Consider the following 21,175-nt stretch of genomic DNA (forward strand, 5'->3'; position numbering starts at 1 on the left):
ATCATGAAAAGCTTTCAGAATACTTAGAATATGGGTGCAGGTCAAGTCACATTTATTTATATAATGCTTCATACAATCCAGATTGTTTCAAAACAGCTTTGCATTAATAAACTGAAAATAAACAATAGTTTTATCAAATTAATCAGTTATGGAATAAACTCAATTTCAGATGTAAAGCAGCTCTAAAAAGACAAGTGTCATTATTCAGCTCAATTTAGCTCAATGTTGTTTCGATTCAGTTCAATAACTGAGTCAATGTTGCAAAGTTCATCAATTATGACACAAGTTCAATTCAGCTATGAGCAGCTGTGGAGAAAACAATAGTGTCATTATTCAGCTCAGGTTAATTCAGTGTTGTTTCATTTCAGTTCAAAAACTGAGTCAATGTTGCAAAGTTCATCAATTATGAAATAAGTTCAATTCAGCCATGAGCAGCTCTGCATTGAGTGTCATTATTCAGTTCAAGCCTGTCGGTGGTGATTCAGTTCAGTTCAATGGTGTTGCAAAGTTAGTGTCACTATCCAGCTTAAAGGATTAGTTCACTTTTAAAAAAACTTTTGCTGATAATTTACTCACCCCCATGTCATCCAAGATGTCCATGTCTGTCTTTCTTCAGTCGAAAAGAAATTAAGGTTTTTGATGAAAACATTTATCCATATAATGGACATCAATGGGACCCAAACTGTTCAAGGTCCAAATGACAGTTTCAGTGCAGCTTCAAAGGGCTTTAAACGATACCAGACGATGAATAAGGGTCTTATCTAGCAAAACGATCGGTCGTTTCAAAAATAAATAAAAAAGTTTAAGTTTTATAAGCACAAATGCTCGCCTTGCTCTGTTCTGTGATGCGCGTTCGTGACGTCACGTAATACGCAATTACGTTGAAAAGGTCACGGTTGACGTAAAATCCAAAATGTTCTTTTAGGCTTTTTAATATTAAAACACCCAGGATACGCACACGAAATGGGCATTTTAAACCATAAACGGACACAAAGACATTTGAATATATGTATATGGTCCTCCTTCTGCACATTTGTAAACACTGACTCGGTACTTCCGCCTACATCAAGCGTGACCTTTTCAACGTAATTGCGTATAACGTGACGTCACGAACGCGCATCACAGAACAGAGCAAGGCGAGCATTTGTGCTTATAAAACTTAAACTTTTTTATTTATTTTTGAAATGACCGATCGTTTCGCTAGATAAGACCCTTATTCATCGTCTGGTATCGTTTAAAGCCCTTTGAAGCTGCACTGAAACTGTCATTTGGACCTTGAACTGTTTGGGTCCCATTGAAGTCCATTATATGGAGAAATGTTTTCATCAAAAACCTTAATTTCTTTTCGACTGAAGAAAGAAAGACATGGACATCTTGGATGACATGGGGGTGAGTAAATTATCAGCAAAAGTTTTTTTAAAAGTGAACTAATCCTTTAATTCAGTTCAAATTGCTTTTCTCATCCAATAGAATCAATGTAGTTAAAGCGATAATATTACTAAAAATTATTTGTTTTTAAATCAGTAAATCATGTATACTTCCTTTAGCATATCTTTATGGTGCTTTGTGTCTTTTGTGAAGCCTTAAAGCTCTGTTCCACTGTTGGAAAAGAGTGACCGTAAAGAAGTAACATGGGATTGGAATGACATGAGGGTGAATAAAGGATGACAGAATTCTAATTTTGGGGTTGACTAATCCTTTAATACTTACGCGTAGTGGTTTGTTCAAATCCCTAACTCTAAATATTAGTGAGCACTACTAATGATGCATCACTGTGTGTGTGATAGTGTGTGTGCAATATGTGATTATGTGTCTGTGAGACTAACAAGGACCCCCAAGGCCCCGGTGACGTCAGCTCCCTCCATCTCATTCCCATCTAGCATTCCCCTGGCCCTGTTTTCTTCTCACACACATGCGATCTTCGAGTAATTGATAATCTCAAACCTTTCGCCGCTCTGCCTCCAGAGAAATCCTACATCTGGACAAATCCTGTGCCTCGCTGTCACACACACACACACACACACACACACACACACGTGCACAGTATGATTCATGACCTACTCATTCAGTCTGTCTTTAGCCTAGTGGCCCTGATGACCCAAGCCATACAGGGGATGACGTGCGGCTAAAAATCCTGAAATATGCCGCAATTCAATAACAGAAGAGGAGGCTGCTTGAATGTGTAGTTTGTCCAGCTCGGTGCCAGACAGGGAACCTCTGGACACACTTCAAAGAATTTATTAATACATTCACTTAATTTATCAAATTAGTTATGGTATAATAGAATTTGCCATTTTGTAATTTTATTGGATCAGTGTGATTCATTGCCCAGCACTCCATTATTAAACCATTAATCCATTATTCAACATGGAACGGCATTTCATTATTTCCGTAATAACATATATTGACAAATTTGCATGTGAAACTTAGACAGGATTTTATCCATCGGAAATTGATTGTATGATGAAATTGGTCAAAGGGTTGGTTGAAAAATAAAAGAACTTAAATGATATCATTTCAAAGATTGTTACTATTTGTTGAGAAAATAAATAGTAATAAATAGGACTACGGTTGAAAATTAGCCAATTTGGCTACATCTGGCACATTTTACGTGTTATCTAATGATAATGTGTATCGTCCCTGATCAAATTAATAAATAAACTAAATAAACATATGGTTGACTTCTGTGCATAATTTCTATGCCAAAATTGCTTTTGTAAATTGTTTCCAAATGGGACTCCCAAACATCTTAATGTTTGTTTGCTTTGTTTTGGTTGTTTTTTGTTTTGTTGCATTTTGTTTTTTTTTGTGTTTTGCTTTGTTGTGTTGTGTGTGTGTGTGTGTGTGCTTTGTTCTAGTAGTGTTGTTTTGTTTTATCTTTTTTTTGTCCTTTTTTTTATCTATTTTTTCTGTAACGGTGTGCCCAGTGTCTAGGTTGTGTAATTTAGGGGATATATGCACTAGCCATTGAGATAAATGGGAATGCTGACAGCTTTATTCAGGTGTTCAGACCTCTTTGGCTCAAAAAGATGTTCTGAAAGCACTATAAAGTCACAGTAGGAAAATCAGTCTGTAAATGGCTTACATAGCTGTGTCTGCACATTAAGCTAGGATAAAGTGGAAGTATTTTTTTGAAAGGAAAGCCCTGTGTTCAATACAAGTTAAGCTGTACTGACAGCATCTGTGGCATGCTGTAGCCACTGAGAATAATTTATATGAAATTGTGGGTAATGCCTTACCTAATTGTAGGTGCATTATTGTAACCATCATTTTTGACTACCACAATAAGGTACTTATTGACATTTTGATCAAACTGCTGATATCTGCTTTACTTTTCATGCTGAATTGAGAATTTTCATTTCAGTTTACACAAAGGATCTGGAGCTGATATTTGCCCACAGAGAGCTGGACAGCAACACATCTGCAAGTCCCTGCATTGATTACCAAACATTTTCATCTGGGAATACCAGAAATGGAAGGAGTATGACGTGAGCATAGGTAGCCTGTGGCGCAAAGTGGAATATTGCCCTCTCTTAGCTGCCCAGCAGAACCTGGAAAGAGAGACACTTCTAGGCTCTGTTCTAAAACCTAGAGAATTTAGGGAGCACTTTATTTTGATAGTCCACTTTAGACATTCTTCTGACTATAAGTAACTTTGGATTACGTGTCAACTGGCAGTCATTAGAGTATTAGTAGTCTGCCTGTTATCTGCTAACAATTCATTTTGATCCCCCAACAGACATTCTACTGACTATAAGTAACTTTGCAAGTACATGTCAACTTCTTCAGTCTACTAAAACTCTAGAGAGTTAGTTGACATACAGTATAACTACAGATTGAGTTCACATATACAGTAGTTGCAAAGTTACTTGTAGTAGAATGTCTGAAGTGGACTATTGAAATAAAGTGTAACCGCATTTTGAGACATCAAAGGTCTGCTTTTAAAAGCTAGAAACCTTTCAGATAAAAGAAAATCCCATAATGCATTGTGACAAGTTGCACTTGTGAGAAGTGCAACAGAAGTGTTAATTTGCAGTGTTATTAATTATTAAAAGTGATACTGATGTCAGTTTAAAAAGTTGGGGCTGTTTTCACTCATATTTGTCTGTACAAATGTTCAAAAATGTAAAACCTAACAAATTTCCTAACTAACATTTTTATTTGACTTTACTATTGACAACTATTTGTTGATTTTAATTTAAAAAATCTAGTAGTCTTAACAATTTGCATACTGTGCCTCTGATACTCAGAAAACCCTCAGACACCAATGAAACTCTGGTCGCTGTGCGAACAGTTGCACCATATGTCGGTGCACAAACCACGAGGCTATCGTGGCGACAATATTTTACATTAGTTAACCTTAGAATTAATTAGTTGTTGAAACTAAAAGTGTTTTTTTACTTTGCTTATTTTTTTTTTTAAGGCAATCAGTTTGCATGCTTTTTTAAAGTAAGGATGACTAATTCAATTTTATAGTGTACACTTGAAAGGGGTCATCGGATGCCCATTTTCCACAAGTTCATATGATTATTTAGGGTCTTCATGAAAACTCTATAACATACTTTGGTTAACATTTCTCAATGATAGTGTAAAACAACACCCTTCTTAGCGTGTAAATAAACAGCTCTGTTCACAGCGACCCGTTTGGTGCATGTCCCTTTAAATGCTAATGAACTCTGCTCACCCTGCCTCGCTCTTCCGTGGGGTGATGCGCAGTTCTTTAGGCAGTTATTTAGACTTTAGCCCAGTGGTTATCAATGTGGAGGGGCGCAGGCCATCAGCAGAAAAAGAAAAGAACAAAAAAAACTGTAAACAGCCAACAGATGTAGAGTAGGAGATGGATCGGTTTGTAAAAGGGGAAGAGAAAAGCCATAGAAGTCACACAGACCCAGGCAGGTCATTCAAAAGCTAAATGCAGAAAATATGACAAAGCATATCTTGCTTTCGGCTTCACTGTTAATGTCGTTGGTGAGGAGGAAAGACCTACATGTGTGTCCTATTCCTTAATTATTATATGCCGAATTATGTTCTGTATTACGTTTTGTATTACGTTAATTACGTTTTGTAAAAGCCACTACAGAAGCAGCGTAATGCAAGAAATCTCACACTATTGCAGAAGAGTTCATTCTTCCCACTGCTATAGATATGGTGTCAGTTATGCTTGATGAGGCGAGTGTCGCGGAATTAAAGACTATCACAGTGTCGAATGACACCATATCAAGACAAATTCATGATATTGCATATGACATTGAGAAACAGCTCATTGAGAAAATGAGAGGAAAGTGCAATGCTCTTCAAGTCGACGAGGCCACTGATAGTAACAAGGACAGTTTGTTAATAGCGTATGTGAGATTTATTGATTTCGAGTCACTGAATGAGGATCTACTATTTTGCAGATACATCCCAAAAAGAGCAATGGCTGATGAACTTTTTAAAATTATTGATTCGTAATTGACAGAGGCTGGGATTAAATGGGAGGTCTGCTTGGGAATTTGCACGGACAGTGCACAGACCATGGCGGGGAAACGGGGAGGATTGCAGGCGCTCACCAAGAGAGTCGCACCGAAAGCGCAGTGGACGCACTGCATTATATATTGGGAAGCATTTGCATCACGGCAGTTAAGCCCTACGATAAATTATGTTTTGTCTGAGGTTGTTATCGCGGTCAACTACACAAAAACAAGACCATTGAAATCACTACTTTTTTCTGCGCTCTGTGAGGAGATGGGCTCTGCTCACACTACTGTTTCACAATGAAGCGAGATGGCTCTCCTGTGCCAAAGTGCTGTCCAGAGTGTTTTAGCTCAGGGAGCAAATTCTAATTTTTCTGCAGGAAGAAGGCATGAACGAGCTTGCCAGCAAATTTGGTAATGGACAATTTCTAATGAAGCTGGCATATCTCAGTGACATTTTCTTCAAGTTTAATCATCTAAACCTCCAGCTGCAGGGCAAAGACAAATACCTACCACATCTGGCAGACCAAGTCAGTTCATTCATCCGAAAACTGGATATGTGGGGCAGGAAATTCGAGCAAGGAAATAGTCGAGCAAGGAATAGTCTTTTGAAAATCTAACAACTTTTTTCAAAACTAACAAGCTCACAGAAAGCACAGTGATCCCATGTTTTTTGGAACACATCTCTGCTCTGAGAGGTCATTTTCAGAAATACTTCCCTGACAACAGTGTGCAGTTTGACTGGGTGAGAGATCCATTCACTGCTCCAGCACCTGATGGTCTGAGTTCCTCAGAAGAAGAGCTGTTCATTGAGATGACGTCTGACTCAAGCATGTGGCTAAAGTTCCTATCACAAACACTTTGTGAATTCTGGCTTGGTGTGGAGAGGGAGTTCCCACTGATAGACCAGAAGGCTGTTGAAATTCTGCTCCCCTTTGCAACGTCCTATCTCTGCGAAACAGGGTTCTCTGCTGTTGCTTCAATGAAGACCAAGCACAGATCTAGACTCACCATTGAACATGACTTAAGAGTGGCAATATCAAAGCTGCTGCCTCACTTTGAACAGATATGCAGTGAAAAGCAGGCTCACTGAATGTACTGAATAGGCTATACTTGAATATAGTTGAATATAAGGAACGTCTCAGTTACGTATGTAACCCTTGTTCCCTGAAGGAGGGAACGGAGACATCACGTCGGATGACCAACGAAATTGGGATCTCGCCAGAGAGACCAATCCACTTCGAGTGTAACTAAACGAGCCAATGGACATTGGCATGCGATCATTGCATGCAGCTGCCGCTGATCACAGCGTGAGCATAAGAGGCAGCAGGTGCACCGCATTAATTTATGCTTTCGCTGAGGAGCCGAGCCGGTGACCCGGCAGCTCAGCGGTGGTACAGCGACTGTGGCGACGGGACGTGAAGTCTCCGTTCCCTCCTTCAGGGAATGAGGGTTACATACGTAACCGAGATGTTCCCTTTCAGTCGGTCACTCCGAGTCACGTCAGATGGCCGACGAAATTGGGATCCCTACCAAAGCGCCACAGAAGCTGCCCCTTCCAGTGCCCTGTGTAGGCCTCCTGATCCTTCCTATAAGGCAGACGATAGGACTGGGCTCTACACAGAGAAGGTCAACTACTGTTGTTCCTTGAGCAACCCACCAGTAGGACTTGGATAACACTGGGGCCCTATAGCACATGGAAGTCTCTGAGATGGCTTAGGCTGCATCATCAGAAATGGCAGAACGTGGTCTGCCAGGGGAAACATGGCTCTAATAAGCATACCGTGGGACACACATATGGGATCCCGACAGGGTCTCTCATATGGGCACTAGCTTCACACCAGATCTGAACCCAGTGAGTACCGCGTTTCCACGCCCACCTCGGGATTCGGCCATGGAGCCAGTGCTGAAGCGGTCTCATATGGAGCAGAACGAGCGGAACTATGGCCGCAGCTGCAGCCATATGCCCCAGGAGCCTCTGAAAGTGTTTCAGTGGGACCGCCGCCCTGCCTGATAAAGTCTTGAGGCAGTTCAGCACCAACTGAGCACGTTCCTGGGTGAGGCGTGATGTCTGGTTGACCGAATCCAACTCCATGCCGAGAAAAGAGATCCTCTGCGTTGGCACGAGTTTGCTCTTTTCCCAACTGACCCGAAGGCCCAACTGGCTGAGGTGCCTGAGCACCAGGTCCCTGTGTGCGCACAACTGCTCTCGAGACTGTGCAAGTATGAGCCAGTCGTCGAGATAGTTGAGGATGCGCACACCCCGTTCTCTCAGGGGAACAAGGGCCGCCTCTGCGACTTTGGTGAAGACGCGAGGTGAAAGGGACAGCCCGAAGGGCAGGACCTTGTACTGATTTGCCCGACCCACGAATGCAAACCGCAGGAATGGCCTGTGTCGTGGAATAAATTACGCTCTCCTGTGTCGCGGGAGAATCGAGACATGAAAGTACGCGTCCTTCAGGTCGATCGCTGCAAACCAATCTAGGGGACGGACGCACCCGAAAATGCGTTTCTGCGTCAACATCTTGAATGGCATCTTGTGAAGTGCACGGTTCAAAACTCGCAGATCCAAGATCGGTCGTAACCCACCGCTTTTCTTGGGCACAATGAAGTAAGGGTTGTAAAACCCCGACCTCATATCGGCTGGAGGGACCAGCTCTATCGCGTCCTTCGCCAGCAGGACTGCGATTTCCGCACGCAAGACAGGGGCATTGACAGCCTTGACTGAAGTGAACCGCATGCCCCTGAACTTTGGGGGACGCTGGGCGAACTGAATCGCGTAGCCGAGTCTGATGGTCCGCAGGAGCCACCGAGATGTACTGGGGAGCGCTAGCCAGGCTCCGAGAGACCGAGTCAGCGGGACCAGCAGGGCCACCGACGTACCCGTGGAGGGGCAGCGAGGTGGAACACAGGGACCCGCCCTGGGGCCTGTGACGGCCTGGCATGTGAGGGCAGGGGGTGGGGTCTGGGTGTGTAGTGTAACACTCACCTGATTCCTCCTCGTGTGGGAGGAAACACAGGAACCTGGCTTGAGACTTGTGACAGCCCGGCATTTGACGACTTGAAGCGGGGACTCAAGTGCTACCGCCCTTACCTGGTTCCACGAATGGGCAGGAGGGGTGCTCTTGGGCAACCACCCGCTGCCTGCCGAGAGAGGAGGAGGGAAGTGATCCCGTGATGCACGGTTCACCACTCTCCTCCTCTTGAAACCCAGAGATTGAGGAAATCGCTCTTTTATTGATGTTTTGGGTACAAAAGCAAAACGAAACAAAAGATTCTCCACCCGGCCCTCCTCCGGGGGAGGGAGTGGTGCGGTCACCATCTCCCAATGAGCAGTCTCCTCCATCTCTGGGTCTCCCGTCTCAGGGCCTCTTGCACTTGCGCTTGCCGCCAGGTTTGGCGGGGGCCTGGACGGGCTGAGCATCCTGCCTGTGACCGGCTCCACGACGCTGCCTGGTGGAAGGCTGCTGCGCGGGAGCGGGGGTGTCTGCAGGGGGGTGCCCACGGCAACGAGCAGGCTGAGGGGCTGCAGCCGGGGTGGAAGCAGCAGGTTTCCTCCGGTGCATGATGTGTTTGATCGCCTCAGTCTGCTTTTGTGCTGCAGAGAACTGCTGGGCAAAGCTCTCGACAGCGTCGCCGAAGAGGCAGCGTCACCCCGGGTGCCAGGACGAACGCTGGATCGCGGCAGAGGCAGAGGGACTCCGCCATGTTTGACATAACGGAGTCTATTACGCAACTCCGAGATGATCATGTCCACAAAAGAAGAACATGAACCATCCACGAAAGCTTTCTCAGCGTGCTGAATGCCCAGACACGTGAGGCAGCAATCGTGACCATCCTCAGGCGCCAGGAAACGACCACACCCAGAAACGCACGGGTGATAAGACATCTTTAAAAAGACGCGATCACCCGTGTTACTCTTTTAGAGAAGTTGCTCTTTCAGAGAAATGCTCTTTTAGTGCTGAAGCACACAGGGGAGCTGGCCACCGCACACTCTTAGTGTGGTTGTCAGCCGGAAGACGATATTTTTCTCCCGTCCAACGTGACCACCGCTGCTGTGCCGTAACGCCCGTACTCGCTCACAGAAACACTCTCTGGAAGGGGAGAGCAGTAGCTTCACCACTACCGCTCGGCTCTGAAGCGAACGGATGAATTATTGTAGTGTACCTGCTGCCTCTTATACTCACGCTGTGATCAGCTGCAGCTGGATGCAATGATGGCATGCCAATGTCCATTGGCTCGTTTAGTTACACTCGAAGTGGATTGGTCTTCTGGTGAGATCCCAATTTCGTCGGTCATCCGACGTGACTCGGAGTGACCGACTGAAAGGGAAATAGAGATTATTCCTTCAGCAGCATCTCTGAAATGTTTTTTTTATTTAATTTTTTAACTTAACATGTTAACCTTTGCCAGAGCGATGACGCACTGAACGCTCTTTGTTTTCTAATAGAATAAATGAAACGGGACAAAGTTAATTTTGGCAAACTATATATCATTCTGAAGGTCTAAGCCTCAAGCATCGATGACAGATTGCTGTTTTTCGATGGAAAGCTTATAAGGAATGTATTTGCTACATTTGTGTAAGCAGTACACATCAAAACATGCAGAATAAAAAAGCAGTACGTTCCAGATTCATTGTAATAACGAGTCACAAACGCGTCCACTGCTGAAATCCCAGTTTAGTTAGAGAGGTAAGGGTCCACAGAACAACATCCCAGCGAGCACTTTTAGTCCAGCGAAACAATAACATTGTAATAAGGATGACTATTCCTTTGTTTACATTTCATTTCTTCGTGACAGTTATTGTTCGCGTCCGTTATGGAATAAATTACGCTCAAAAACAGCGTCTTGGTGGTAAAAAACAACACGGTGTTGTAGCATACAGTTTTACAAACAGAATGAGACCGTCCACGGGAAAAAAAAGTCTCAGATAAGCGGAATATAGTTTATTTGAATTTGGCGCTCTCTCCTGAGTGACGCACGCTGTGACGCAGCTGTCATCTGAGCGGGGCGTAACTTAGCGATCTGCCTTTTCCATAAAGAAACTTTCTCTTTTTTTTTTTTCAAAATTTTTTATATGTGTGTGTGGGGAATGTGGCCATATCTGCATGATTATCATCTGTATGGACGCACATCAGCGTGTTTATTACTGACTCTATAACGGCTATCATTGTGATTCAATGATCAGCTATTATTGATTATATGGCCCATCTCTATGATTATCATCTGTATGGACGCACATCAGCGTGTGATTACTGACTATATGCCCATGTCTGCCAATATCACTTCATGTCTGGCAATCAGAATATATACTTCAGTATACATACTATATACAAAGCAATTTTTTCTATTTTGTTTCCTTTTTTTATTACTCAAATAATTATTTTTGTATTTTTTAGTGCTCAAATAAATCACTTATATGATGTCTAAAATTCTGTCTATTATTTTATAATTGAAAAACGATGCAGGAATATGTATAATGACTAAAATAGTTTGTATAATTCTGCAATACATTTGGTGGTTATTTTTCCTCAAACAGGGGGGGTGGGAGGACTATAAATAGTTTCAGAAAAAATATTGCAGGAATCTAATTTGTCATGGTATCTTCTTCAAATTTGAAATATAAACTCATCCATTACTTTTCTGGATTGCTCCAGGACTTATTTCATGTATTTGTATATGAAATAAAAAAACATTCAGTGTGGAAAAATATTTTTCAAGGCACGTCAGTGTCTATAACTTTTTATCTTTTTGAGCATTATCAACTCTGGATGATGGATAGTAAAGCCTAGAGTGTCTTCTTTCCAAAGATACCTAATTTGTTTGTGTAGCACACTATGTCAGGAACTGTTACCGTTTTAATTTAGGTAGGTTATTTTCACCTGTGAGGCCCAAAATGGGGGCGTAGGTTAAGACAGCACAGCACAGTCTCTCAGTACACGTCCAGGTATGTTGTCAGGGCCCACAGCCTTTCGTGGGTTAATCCGGGACAGGGTCTTCCTTACGTCAGCTGGAGAGAGACAGAGTACCTGGTCGTTTGGAGATGTGAGTAGTTTCTGTGCATATGTATCGTTCTGTATCTCAAATCGTGAGTAGAAGTGGTTGCGTGCATCTGATAAGGATGTGTCATCGTCACTGGCCTGTGGTGGGGGCTTGTAGTCAGTGATGGTCTGAATGGCTTGCCACAGGGACCGAGTGTCTTTACTCTCTGTGAAGTTGTTGTTGTTGATTTTTTTAGCATATTGTTATTTTGACTTCTTGATGCCATGAGACAGATTGGCTCTTGCTGTTTTGAGGGCTGCTTTGTCTCCTGATCTGAATGCTTCATCTCTGGTCTTTAGCAGCCCACGAACCTCTGCTGTCATCCATGGATTCTGGTTGGCATGTGTGGTAATAATGGTCTTGGTGACTGTCACATCATCTATGCACTTTTTGATGTAAGCAGTCACAGTTTCAGTGTACTCCTGCAGGTCTGTGTGGTTGTTGTAGGTGGCTGCCTCTTTAAACATGTTCCAGTCTGTGTCCTGGAAGCAGTCCTGCAGTGCTGAGGTGGCATAGTCTGGCCATACTGTGATCTGCTTTTCAACCAGTTTGGCGAGTTTGAGAAGTGATCTGTATGTTGGTATTAGCATAACAGTGATGTGGTCCGAGTACCCGAGGTGGGGGCGGGGTTCAGCTTTGTATGTGTTTTTCTCTATTGTATAAACAAAGTCCAGTGTGTTGTTTCCCCTTGTTGCAAAGTTCACATGTTGGTAGAACTTTGGCAAAACTGTCTTTAAGTTTGCGTGGTTGAAGTCACCGGCTATGATGAAAAAGCCGTCAGGGTTATTTGTTTGTTGTTCACTGATGGCGCTGTACAGTTAAAGAAGCGCGTCCTTAGCGTTTGCACACGGGGGAATGTAGACCGCGACAATAACAAGACCGTAAACTCCCGCGGCAGATAGAACGGTCGACACTTCACAAACATAAACTCCACCAGCGATGAACAGTGTTTTGATAATACCGCAGCATTGTTACACCAGCCTTTGTTGATATACACACACAAGCCACCTCTGCGGGTCTTACCAGACAGTGATGAATCTCTGTCCGCTCGGTAGCTGGTTAGCCCGTGCTGCTGAATGGCGGAGTCCGGGATGTTGTCGTTTAGCCATGTTTCGGTGAAAACAAACACACAACAATCCCTTGCCTCATGCTGTGTAGACCGACTGAGTTGAATTAAGTCCAGTTTGTTTTCCAGAGAGCGAATGTTTGAGAGCATGAGTGTTGGAAGAGCCGGTCTTGTGGGGTTAGCTCTTAGCCTAGCTCTTATACCTCCATGCTTACCGTGCTTCCGTCCTCTCTCACACCGCGTGCGACGCTGCCTTGTGCGGGTAGCGTCAGTAGACAAGGCCACGGTCTTGAGGTCCGGCTCCAGCAGTAAATAAAGGCCTCATAGCTGCTCAGTAGCCACCGGTGAGAGTTGGGGTTTGTATGCGTTGCCGATATTCAAAAGACTTTGGCGATCATAGATGAGATTTGGAGTGATTTCCTTATGAGTTAGCGGTAAACTGACACTATTTGGAGATGAACAGACTCCATTAAAGACATTAAAAAACATAAAAGCACCGTCTTTGGGACCCAGAGTAGCCGCTGCGTCTGACCGTGCCGCCATCTTGGATCTAATCGCTTAGGAGACATTCTTGTCTACCCCTGCTCCGGCTTCAAAACAATGGCTGACTGTTAAAAGCTCACTCAGGGCGGAGCTGTGATGGAATGGCAGTGTCCATCAACAGACGTGGGAGGGGCCTGGGTCTGTGTGACGTCACTCTGCCAAGAATCTGTGAACAGCTTGATCTGAGACGATGATGATTTGAGGGGATTTTCAAAAAAATAATAATAATTATCATTATAGAGTGGTTGTGTACACACACTACCAGCACACATTTATTTTCAAACACCATGTAAAAGTGAATTTTGCTTCTGATGTCCCCTTTAAAGCTAAATTTAGAGAATTGCATCATTAGCTTAGCAAAATGCTATCAGCAAACTATTTTGAAATCTGTTGTCACAAGGGATTTTTGTCTGACTTGCAAGTTGCTGCCTGTGTGGAGTGTACCAAATCAGTCACTACTTGGTTCATGTGGCTCTATTTCACTTAAAAATAAAGCTGCCTATGTAGGGAGTAGACAAAAAACCAGGAACTCGACCATATTGTCCTTACAGTTGGTTTGTGAGAAGCAACGGCAGAAGGAGACACTGCCATTCTTAGTCAGAAACTGCTTTCATATCACCCAGCATGGTTCTGCTTATGAGAGTTAGAACTGCTGATCTGTCCTCTAGTCTAAATGTTCATTCACACTAGGGGTTGCATGACTACTGATTTCAGCTTGTCGATTTCTTATAAAAAAATTCTCAAGTTACTCGTGGTTCATGCTACTGTAAATGAAAAGACATTAAATAGTTCTCATCAATAGACGTTTATTAATTCATAGCCTAATGTAACAATTACATAATATACATAAATTGTCAAAACTTTATAATTATGATATTACATATTTAAATTTTCATGTAACAACCAGTATTTGTATCTGTATTTGTATCTGTAACAATCACAAAATTATTCGTATCGGTATTCTGAAAAAAACAGGTGGAACTTCGTACAGTTAGCCTACTTGATAAGACCGTTATGACTATCTTTTTTTAGTAGTTATCAGTGAACAAACATGCCGTAAATTATTACTAAAATAATTATTAATTTCTAAAAAGAAAAATTCTGTAACAATTTATTTTAGGGTCTCTTTACTAGTCACGTATTAGCATGCATATTACTAGAATATTACTAGCCATTTATTAGTAGTAATTAAGCACATATTAATGCCTTATTCTACATGACCTTATTCTACATCCCTAATCCTACCCAATACCTAAATTTAACAACTTCCTTACTAACTATTAATAAGCAGCAAATTAGGAGTTTATTTAGGGAAAAGTCGTAGTTAATAGTCAATAAGTGTTCCCTATTCTAAAGTGTTACCAAAAATTCTCATACAAGCAGAGATATGTCATGACAAACGTTTAGTGATCATTTGAACACGACTGAATTAATTCAATGTGCACATTTTCATTACGAAGAACTCTTTAAGCGAGTTTTTTTTTTAACTTCACTAAATAAACGTGCGTGTGCCGCGCAAACCAGCAAAAGATAAAGAAGCAAACATGTAGGCCTAGTAGAAAATTTATCTGTATCTAAGATGACAGTTTGTTTAATAATATATAATATAGTAATGTAATAAAATATAAAAAAATATATATAATAAAATAATTTTCAATGTTGATTCAGTTTCATATTGCAGAGTTTGTGTCATTATCCAGCTCAATTCAGTTCAGGCAACAAAGGCAACAAAACTCTATCAGGTGACAGCAGTAGGGAAAATATATATAAACATGGATTTAAATAAGTTTCAAGAAACTAATAACTTACAATGATTTTGACCCCTCTGTACATCCATAAAAAAATTTCACTTTAAACATACCAAAGTGTGTCTTTCATTGTTCCCTGAAAAAATGCACCATCAATTTCTTTTTATTTTCTTCTACTTGCTGATTCTGCAAAATATTACTAAGGGTCATGCTAATTTTATTTTAACTTATGAGCACAACTGTACCTGTGAGCAGTCTGATGTATGTGATATTGCCTGCTGTTATGAGTGAGCTGTAATGCTTGCACAGTCTCCTCTGAGAGGACAGTGTTTATCTGCATCACTTCCTGTGTTCCACACTCTGACTGCGCTTCTTTCTGAATGAGGGAAGCCACTGAGGAAGAATTGCTGAACGTCTCCAGGTTTCTGCAAACTCGCTGACCTCAGATGCAGGTGTTTTCTCAGGAGAACAAGAGGAGATGGCATATTCACAATGTTTATCTGCATGTGTTCATAGCTGCGGATGTCATTTGTTTGTAGGTAGATGGAGATTTTGCAAGCCGTTGTATCTTTTGCAGCCTTGCATTTAAAGTAAATGCCAGGGCTTGGGTTTCAGTTTATAAAAACTTTATACTTTTTACTTTGAAGCTTGATTTTTGAAGCTTGCATAGCTTAGAAAGAACGCTCATCACTAAAGTGGAAAATTGTCAGTTTGGCTGCATGAGTTACTCACTGAATGTTCCTTAACACTGTGTTCCAACCAGGCAGGGAAAAAAAAACAGTTTTTGTTTTAATCAGCTGCAAATGTGACAATTGGAAAGTGTCAGAACATTTTGTTGGTTGCTTGGTTTCTTATTCTGCTCTGTTTGACTCTCATCGGCCCAGAATTCTTCAGGGTTTTGTATATTGTTCTGACTGCAATACAGCAGCTTTTGCTTTCAGACAGTTAAAATGTATAGCATGGCATCCAGTTAGAACATTGAACATTAGAGTCAGTTTCAGTTGAAGTTGAAGTTCAACACATCAAGTTGAAGTTTGTGTGTTTGTGTATGGAGCCGTTGCTCATTTGGGTCATGCGGGTTTGATCCTGTTTCTTGTGTTTTACTGTTTTCTCTTTTCTTTTCCTCTATTTAATTTAGTTCATCTAACATAAACATAAATTAAATATAAAAAAAAAGGAAAATTCACAAGACTAAGGCAAATATAAGCTTTATACAAATGAACGGACATTCTGTCCAGTCATCCAAGTGACACTGTGTTACAGTATATGCTCACCTTCATCAGTTTTGACTTGGTTTTCTTTTGTATTTCAACAGATGAATCTTCAGCTAAAGAAGTTAGCAGGGTAAGTGAGGCATCGCTTTTGTGTGTGTGAGTTTGTGTTTGTGTGTTTCTTTAACACTGTTAAACACTGCCTAACAAATGAAATAATTGTAAATGGATCAGTTTATTGAACATTTAGCCAAAATATGATAATATGATAATATATAAGAGAAAAGAGTTTTGCATATGTGTTTGATGTGTCAAGATTTATGGACCATATGTGACCCTGGACCACAAAACCAGTCTTAAGTCGCTGGGGTATATTTGTAATAATAGCCAAAAATACATTGTATGGGTCATAATTATAGATTTTTCTTTTATGCCAAAAATCATTAGGACTTTAAGTAAAGATCATGTTCCATGAAAATATTTTGTAAATTTCCTACCCTAAATATATCAGAACTTAATTTTTGATTAGTAAATTGCATTGCTAAGAACTTAATTTTGACAACTTTAAAGGCAATTTTCTCAATATTTAGATTTTTTTGCACCCTCAGATTCCAGATTTTGAAATAGTTGTATATCGGCCAAATATTGTCCTATCATAACAAACCATACATCAATGGAAAGATTTCAGATGATGTATAAATTTAGAAAAATTGACCCTTATGACTGGTTTTGTGGTCCAAGGTCACATATTGTATGATATAGTTAAAAATACATTATTTTAACATGTGTTCATCGTGAAATATTAAGTCAAGTCAATATTATTTGTATAGCGCTTTTAACAATGCAAATTGTGTCAAAGCAGCTTTACATCGGCTTGATATAAAGTATATATATAAAGTACAGTATTTAGACGGGGAAATAGTTTGTCGAAATATTGTAATTCTCCTCTGGCCAGACAAAATCAGCAGTTTAAATCTAGGCTAAAGCAGAGTCAGATTGTGCAAAGGACTCATCTGGTTCCTGTGGTCTTGTCCCGATGGCCGTCTTGGAGACAGGGTCTTCACTGGGGATCAGTCTCTGGGGCTCATCTAGGTGTAGAGGTCATCTCTAGGTGCTGATGCACCATCTGATCTGGATACAGTCTGGATCTGGGTGGCTACGGTGACCTCGGAATAAGAAAGAAACAGGCTAATATTAGCGTAGATGCCATTCTTCTAACAATGTAACAAGTACATCAGGTGTTTTGGGAAGTGTTCCCGGTTCCGGTTGACCTAATTAATGCAGCCTAACAATCCTTTAACGGATTTGAATTATAGAAATGGGATAGTGTATTATGTATAAGCCGGGTTAAAGAGATGGGTCTTTAATTTAGATTTAAACTGACAGAGTGTGTCTGCTTCCCGAACAGTGTTCGGTAGATTGTTCCAGAGTTTGGGCGCTAAATAGGAAAACGATCTCCCACCCACAGTTGATTTTGATATGCTAGGTATTATCAAATGGCCAGAGTTTTGACATCGCAGCGGACTTGAAGGACAATAATGCGATAAGAGCTCACTCAAATACTGTGGTGCTAAACCATTCAGGGCTTTATAGGTAATTAGAAAGATCTTAAAATTTATACGATGTTTATTAAGGAGCCAGTGCAGTGTTGACAGAACCGGGCTAATGTGGTGGTACTTCCTGGTTCTAGTAACAACTCTAGCTGCTGCATTTTGAACCAGCTAGAGTTTATTAAACGTGCAGAATAACCACCCAATAAAGCATTACAATAATCTAGCCTCGAGGTCATGAATGCATGAATTAATGTTTCTGCATTTGACATTGAGAGAATCAGGCAGTCGTGGCCTAATGGATAGAGAGTTGGACTTGTGGGTTCGAGTCTCAGGTCCGGCAGGGATTGTAGGTGGGGGAGTGAATAACCAACACTCTCTCCACCCTCAATACCACGACTGAGGTGAGACCCTTGAGCAAGGCACCGAACCCCCAACTGCTCCCTGGGCGCTGCGGCATTGGCTGCCCACTGCTCCAGGTGTATGTTCACTACTGTGTGTGGGTTAAACTTGGATAGGTTAAATGCAGAGCACAAATTCTGAGTATAGGACGCCACACACCACTTCCCTTTCCCCTTTCATAGGTCGTAATTTAGATATATTTTTAAGATGGAAAAATGCAGTTTTAAAAATGCTAGAAACATGTTTTTCGAAGGAAAGATTGCTATCAAAAAGTACGCCTAGGTTCCTAACTGATGACGAAGAATTTACAGAGCAGCCATCAAGTATTAGACAGTGATCTAGGTTATTACATGCAAAGGGTTTTGGTCCAATAATTAACACCTCTGTTTTTTCAGAATTTACCAGTAAGAAATTGCTAGTCATCCAGTTTTTGATATCAACTATACATTCCGTTAGTTTTGCAAATTGGTAAGTTTCATCAGGTCACGAAGAAATATAGAGCTGGGTATCATCAGCATAACAGTGAAAGCTAACACCATGTTTCCTAATGATATCTCCCAAGGGTAACATGTAAAGCGTGAAAAGTAAGGGGCCAAGTACTGAGCCTTGAGGTACTCCATACTGCACTTGTGATTGGTATGATTATTTATTCAGATTGACATTCCACTGGCACAACGGATAATGCTGTGATGTCCCCCTCTGCCTGCTAACTTTTTGAAGAGAGAACTGATTAGTTAACACATCTTCCTTAGTAGTTAACAGTAGTGATTTAAGTGTTAATGAATAATTACCTGTTAGTTCTTCAATAATTCTTTATTAGTTATGCAGTAAGTAAGAAGCAGTATTCTAAAGTGTTACCAAACATTCTTCTAAACATTCGTAGATGCGTAGCATTCATCACATTGTCGTTTAGGAAAAACCCAACTAAACGTGTTCAAGTTTGTCACAATAACAAATTAACTAATGCAAAAAAGAAACATTACTTACTCATCAGATCGATCTCCTCTTCTGGATGAACTCTTGTTTATATTTTTAGGGAAATCCAGCCTTTACTCAGCGCGCCTTCTTCCAGAAATGAACAGTATAGCTGCGATGGGCAACCTCCTGACTCTTTGTTTATGTTGGGTGTCTCCATGTGTGCGCGGCTCACGTGGTTATTTACTTATGAATGGCGCGAGCCGATAGATGAGAATGAGTGGAATTGTTCCTCAGGGGATCTATAGTGCACTGTATGATGCGATACTGTGGCTGACAGCTGCATGGTTACAATTTTATCTCTAATAGTTTCGATCTTGGAAGTAAAGTAGTTCATAAAGTCATTACTACTGTGCTGCTGGGTAATGTCTGCACCTGCTGATGTTATTTTTTGTTAGTTTAGCCACTGTATTACATAAATACTTGGGGTTGTGTTTGTTTTCTTCTAAAAGAGACGTAAAGTAAGCAGATCTAGCAGTTTTTAATGCTTTTCTGTAGGATAGGGTACTTTCCTGCCAATCAATATGAAATACCTCTAATTTTGTTTTTCTCCAGCTGCGCTCCATTTTCCAGGCTGCTCTCTTTAGGGCCTGAGTGTGCTCATTATACCACGGCATTGGACTCTTTTCCTTAATCTTCTTTAAGTGTAAAGGAGCAACCGTATCTAAAGTGCTAGAAAAGTGAGAGTCAATAGTTTCTGTTACTATTACTGTTACTACAAGTTGTTCTGAGCTATTGGATATGCTGAGGAATTGAGATAAGTCAGGAAGATTATTTATAAAGTAGTATTTTGTGGTAGAAGTGATGGTTCTACCATATTTGTAACAAGGAGTTGGCTTTACAGCTTTAGCTATATGGAATATACACAAAACTAGATAATGATCTGAGATATTATCGCTCTGCTGCAATATTTCAGCGCCACTGACATCAATTCCATATGACAGTATTAAATCTAGAGTATGATTTTGACAATTAGTAGGTCCTGAAACGTGTTGTTTAACACCAATGGAGTTTAGAATGTCTATAAATGCTGATCCCAACGAATCTCTTTCATTATCAACATGGATATTAAAATCATCAGCAATTAGGACTTTATCTGCAGCCAGCACTACCTCAGATAGAAAATCAGCAAATTCTTTAATAAAGTCTGTATGGTGCCCTGGTGGCCTGTATACAGTAGCCAGTACAAACATCACAGGGGATTTATCATTAACACTTGTTTCTTTGGATAACGTTATATGAAGCACCATTACTTTGAAGGAATTATACTTGAAACCCAACCTTTGAGAAATACTGAAAATATTGCTATAAATTGTGGCAATACCTCCCCCTTTACCTTTTGGACGCGGTTCATGTTTGTAACTGTAATCTTGGGGGGTACACTTTAGTAATGTAGTCATCTGGTTTTAGCCAGGTTTCTCTCAAACAAAGCACATCTAGTTTATAGTCAGTGATAATATCATTTACAAAAAGTGCTTTTGTAGAAAGGGATCTAATATTCAATAAGCCAAGCTTTATAATTTCTTTGTCTGTATTATATCTGTTTTTTATTTGTTGAACATCAATTAAATTGTTACTCTTACTTTGGTTTGGATGTTTTCTGTATTTTCTAGTTCGGGAACAGACACAGTCTCTATAGTGTGATATCTAGGTGAAAGAGTCTCTATGTGCTAAGAATTAACTGACTTCTGTGACGTGAGGTGGCTAGCAGACGGTCGGTTTAGCCAGTCTGTCTGCTTCCTGACCTGGGCCCCAGTTAGTCAAGTACGAACTCTGACTATGTGCCATATTTCTAGAGAGAAGAGCGGCACCACCCCAAAAGAGATGAAGACCATCTGTTTTCAACAGGTCAGGTCTGCCCCAAAAATTCTTTCAATTGTCTATGAAACCTATGTTATTCTGCGGGCACCACTTAGCAGACTGTTGTCACTCAATGGCTGGATGTCTATGTATCTCATCACCCCGGTAAGCAGGAAGGGGGCCAGAGCATATAACAGTATCTGACATCGTACTTGCAATTTCACACACCTCTTTAACATTATATTTAGTGATCTCCGACTAGCGAAGTCAAACATCATTAGCGCCGACGTGAATAACAATCTTACTGAATTTATGTTTAGCATTAGCCAGCACTTTTAAATTTGCCAAGAAGTCTTGGCACCGGCGCTCTGGCTCCCGGTAAACA

At 41.0% G+C, this 21,175-nt stretch overlaps 1 protein-coding gene across 3 annotated transcripts in view; it reads left to right on the forward strand.

Moving 5' to 3' along the window:
• LOC306882506 (cAMP and cAMP-inhibited cGMP 3',5'-cyclic phosphodiesterase 10A-like) overlaps positions 1-21,175 on the forward strand; it is an 87,540-nt gene that overhangs the window by 39,176 nt on the left and 27,189 nt on the right. For all 3 annotated transcript variants that reach the window (XM_079437169.1, XM_079437168.1, XM_079437170.1), the window contains exon 3: positions 16,168-16,196. In XM_079437169.1, coding sequence (XP_079293295.1) covers positions 16,168-16,196 — 29 coding nt within the window. The remainder of the gene's footprint in view (positions 1-16,167; positions 16,197-21,175) is intronic.

The sequence above is a fragment of the Barbus barbus genome, assembly GCF_936440315.1.
Source record: "Barbus barbus genome assembly, chromosome: 16".
In the NCBI taxonomy this organism is placed as follows: Eukaryota; Metazoa; Chordata; class Actinopteri; order Cypriniformes; family Cyprinidae; genus Barbus; species Barbus barbus.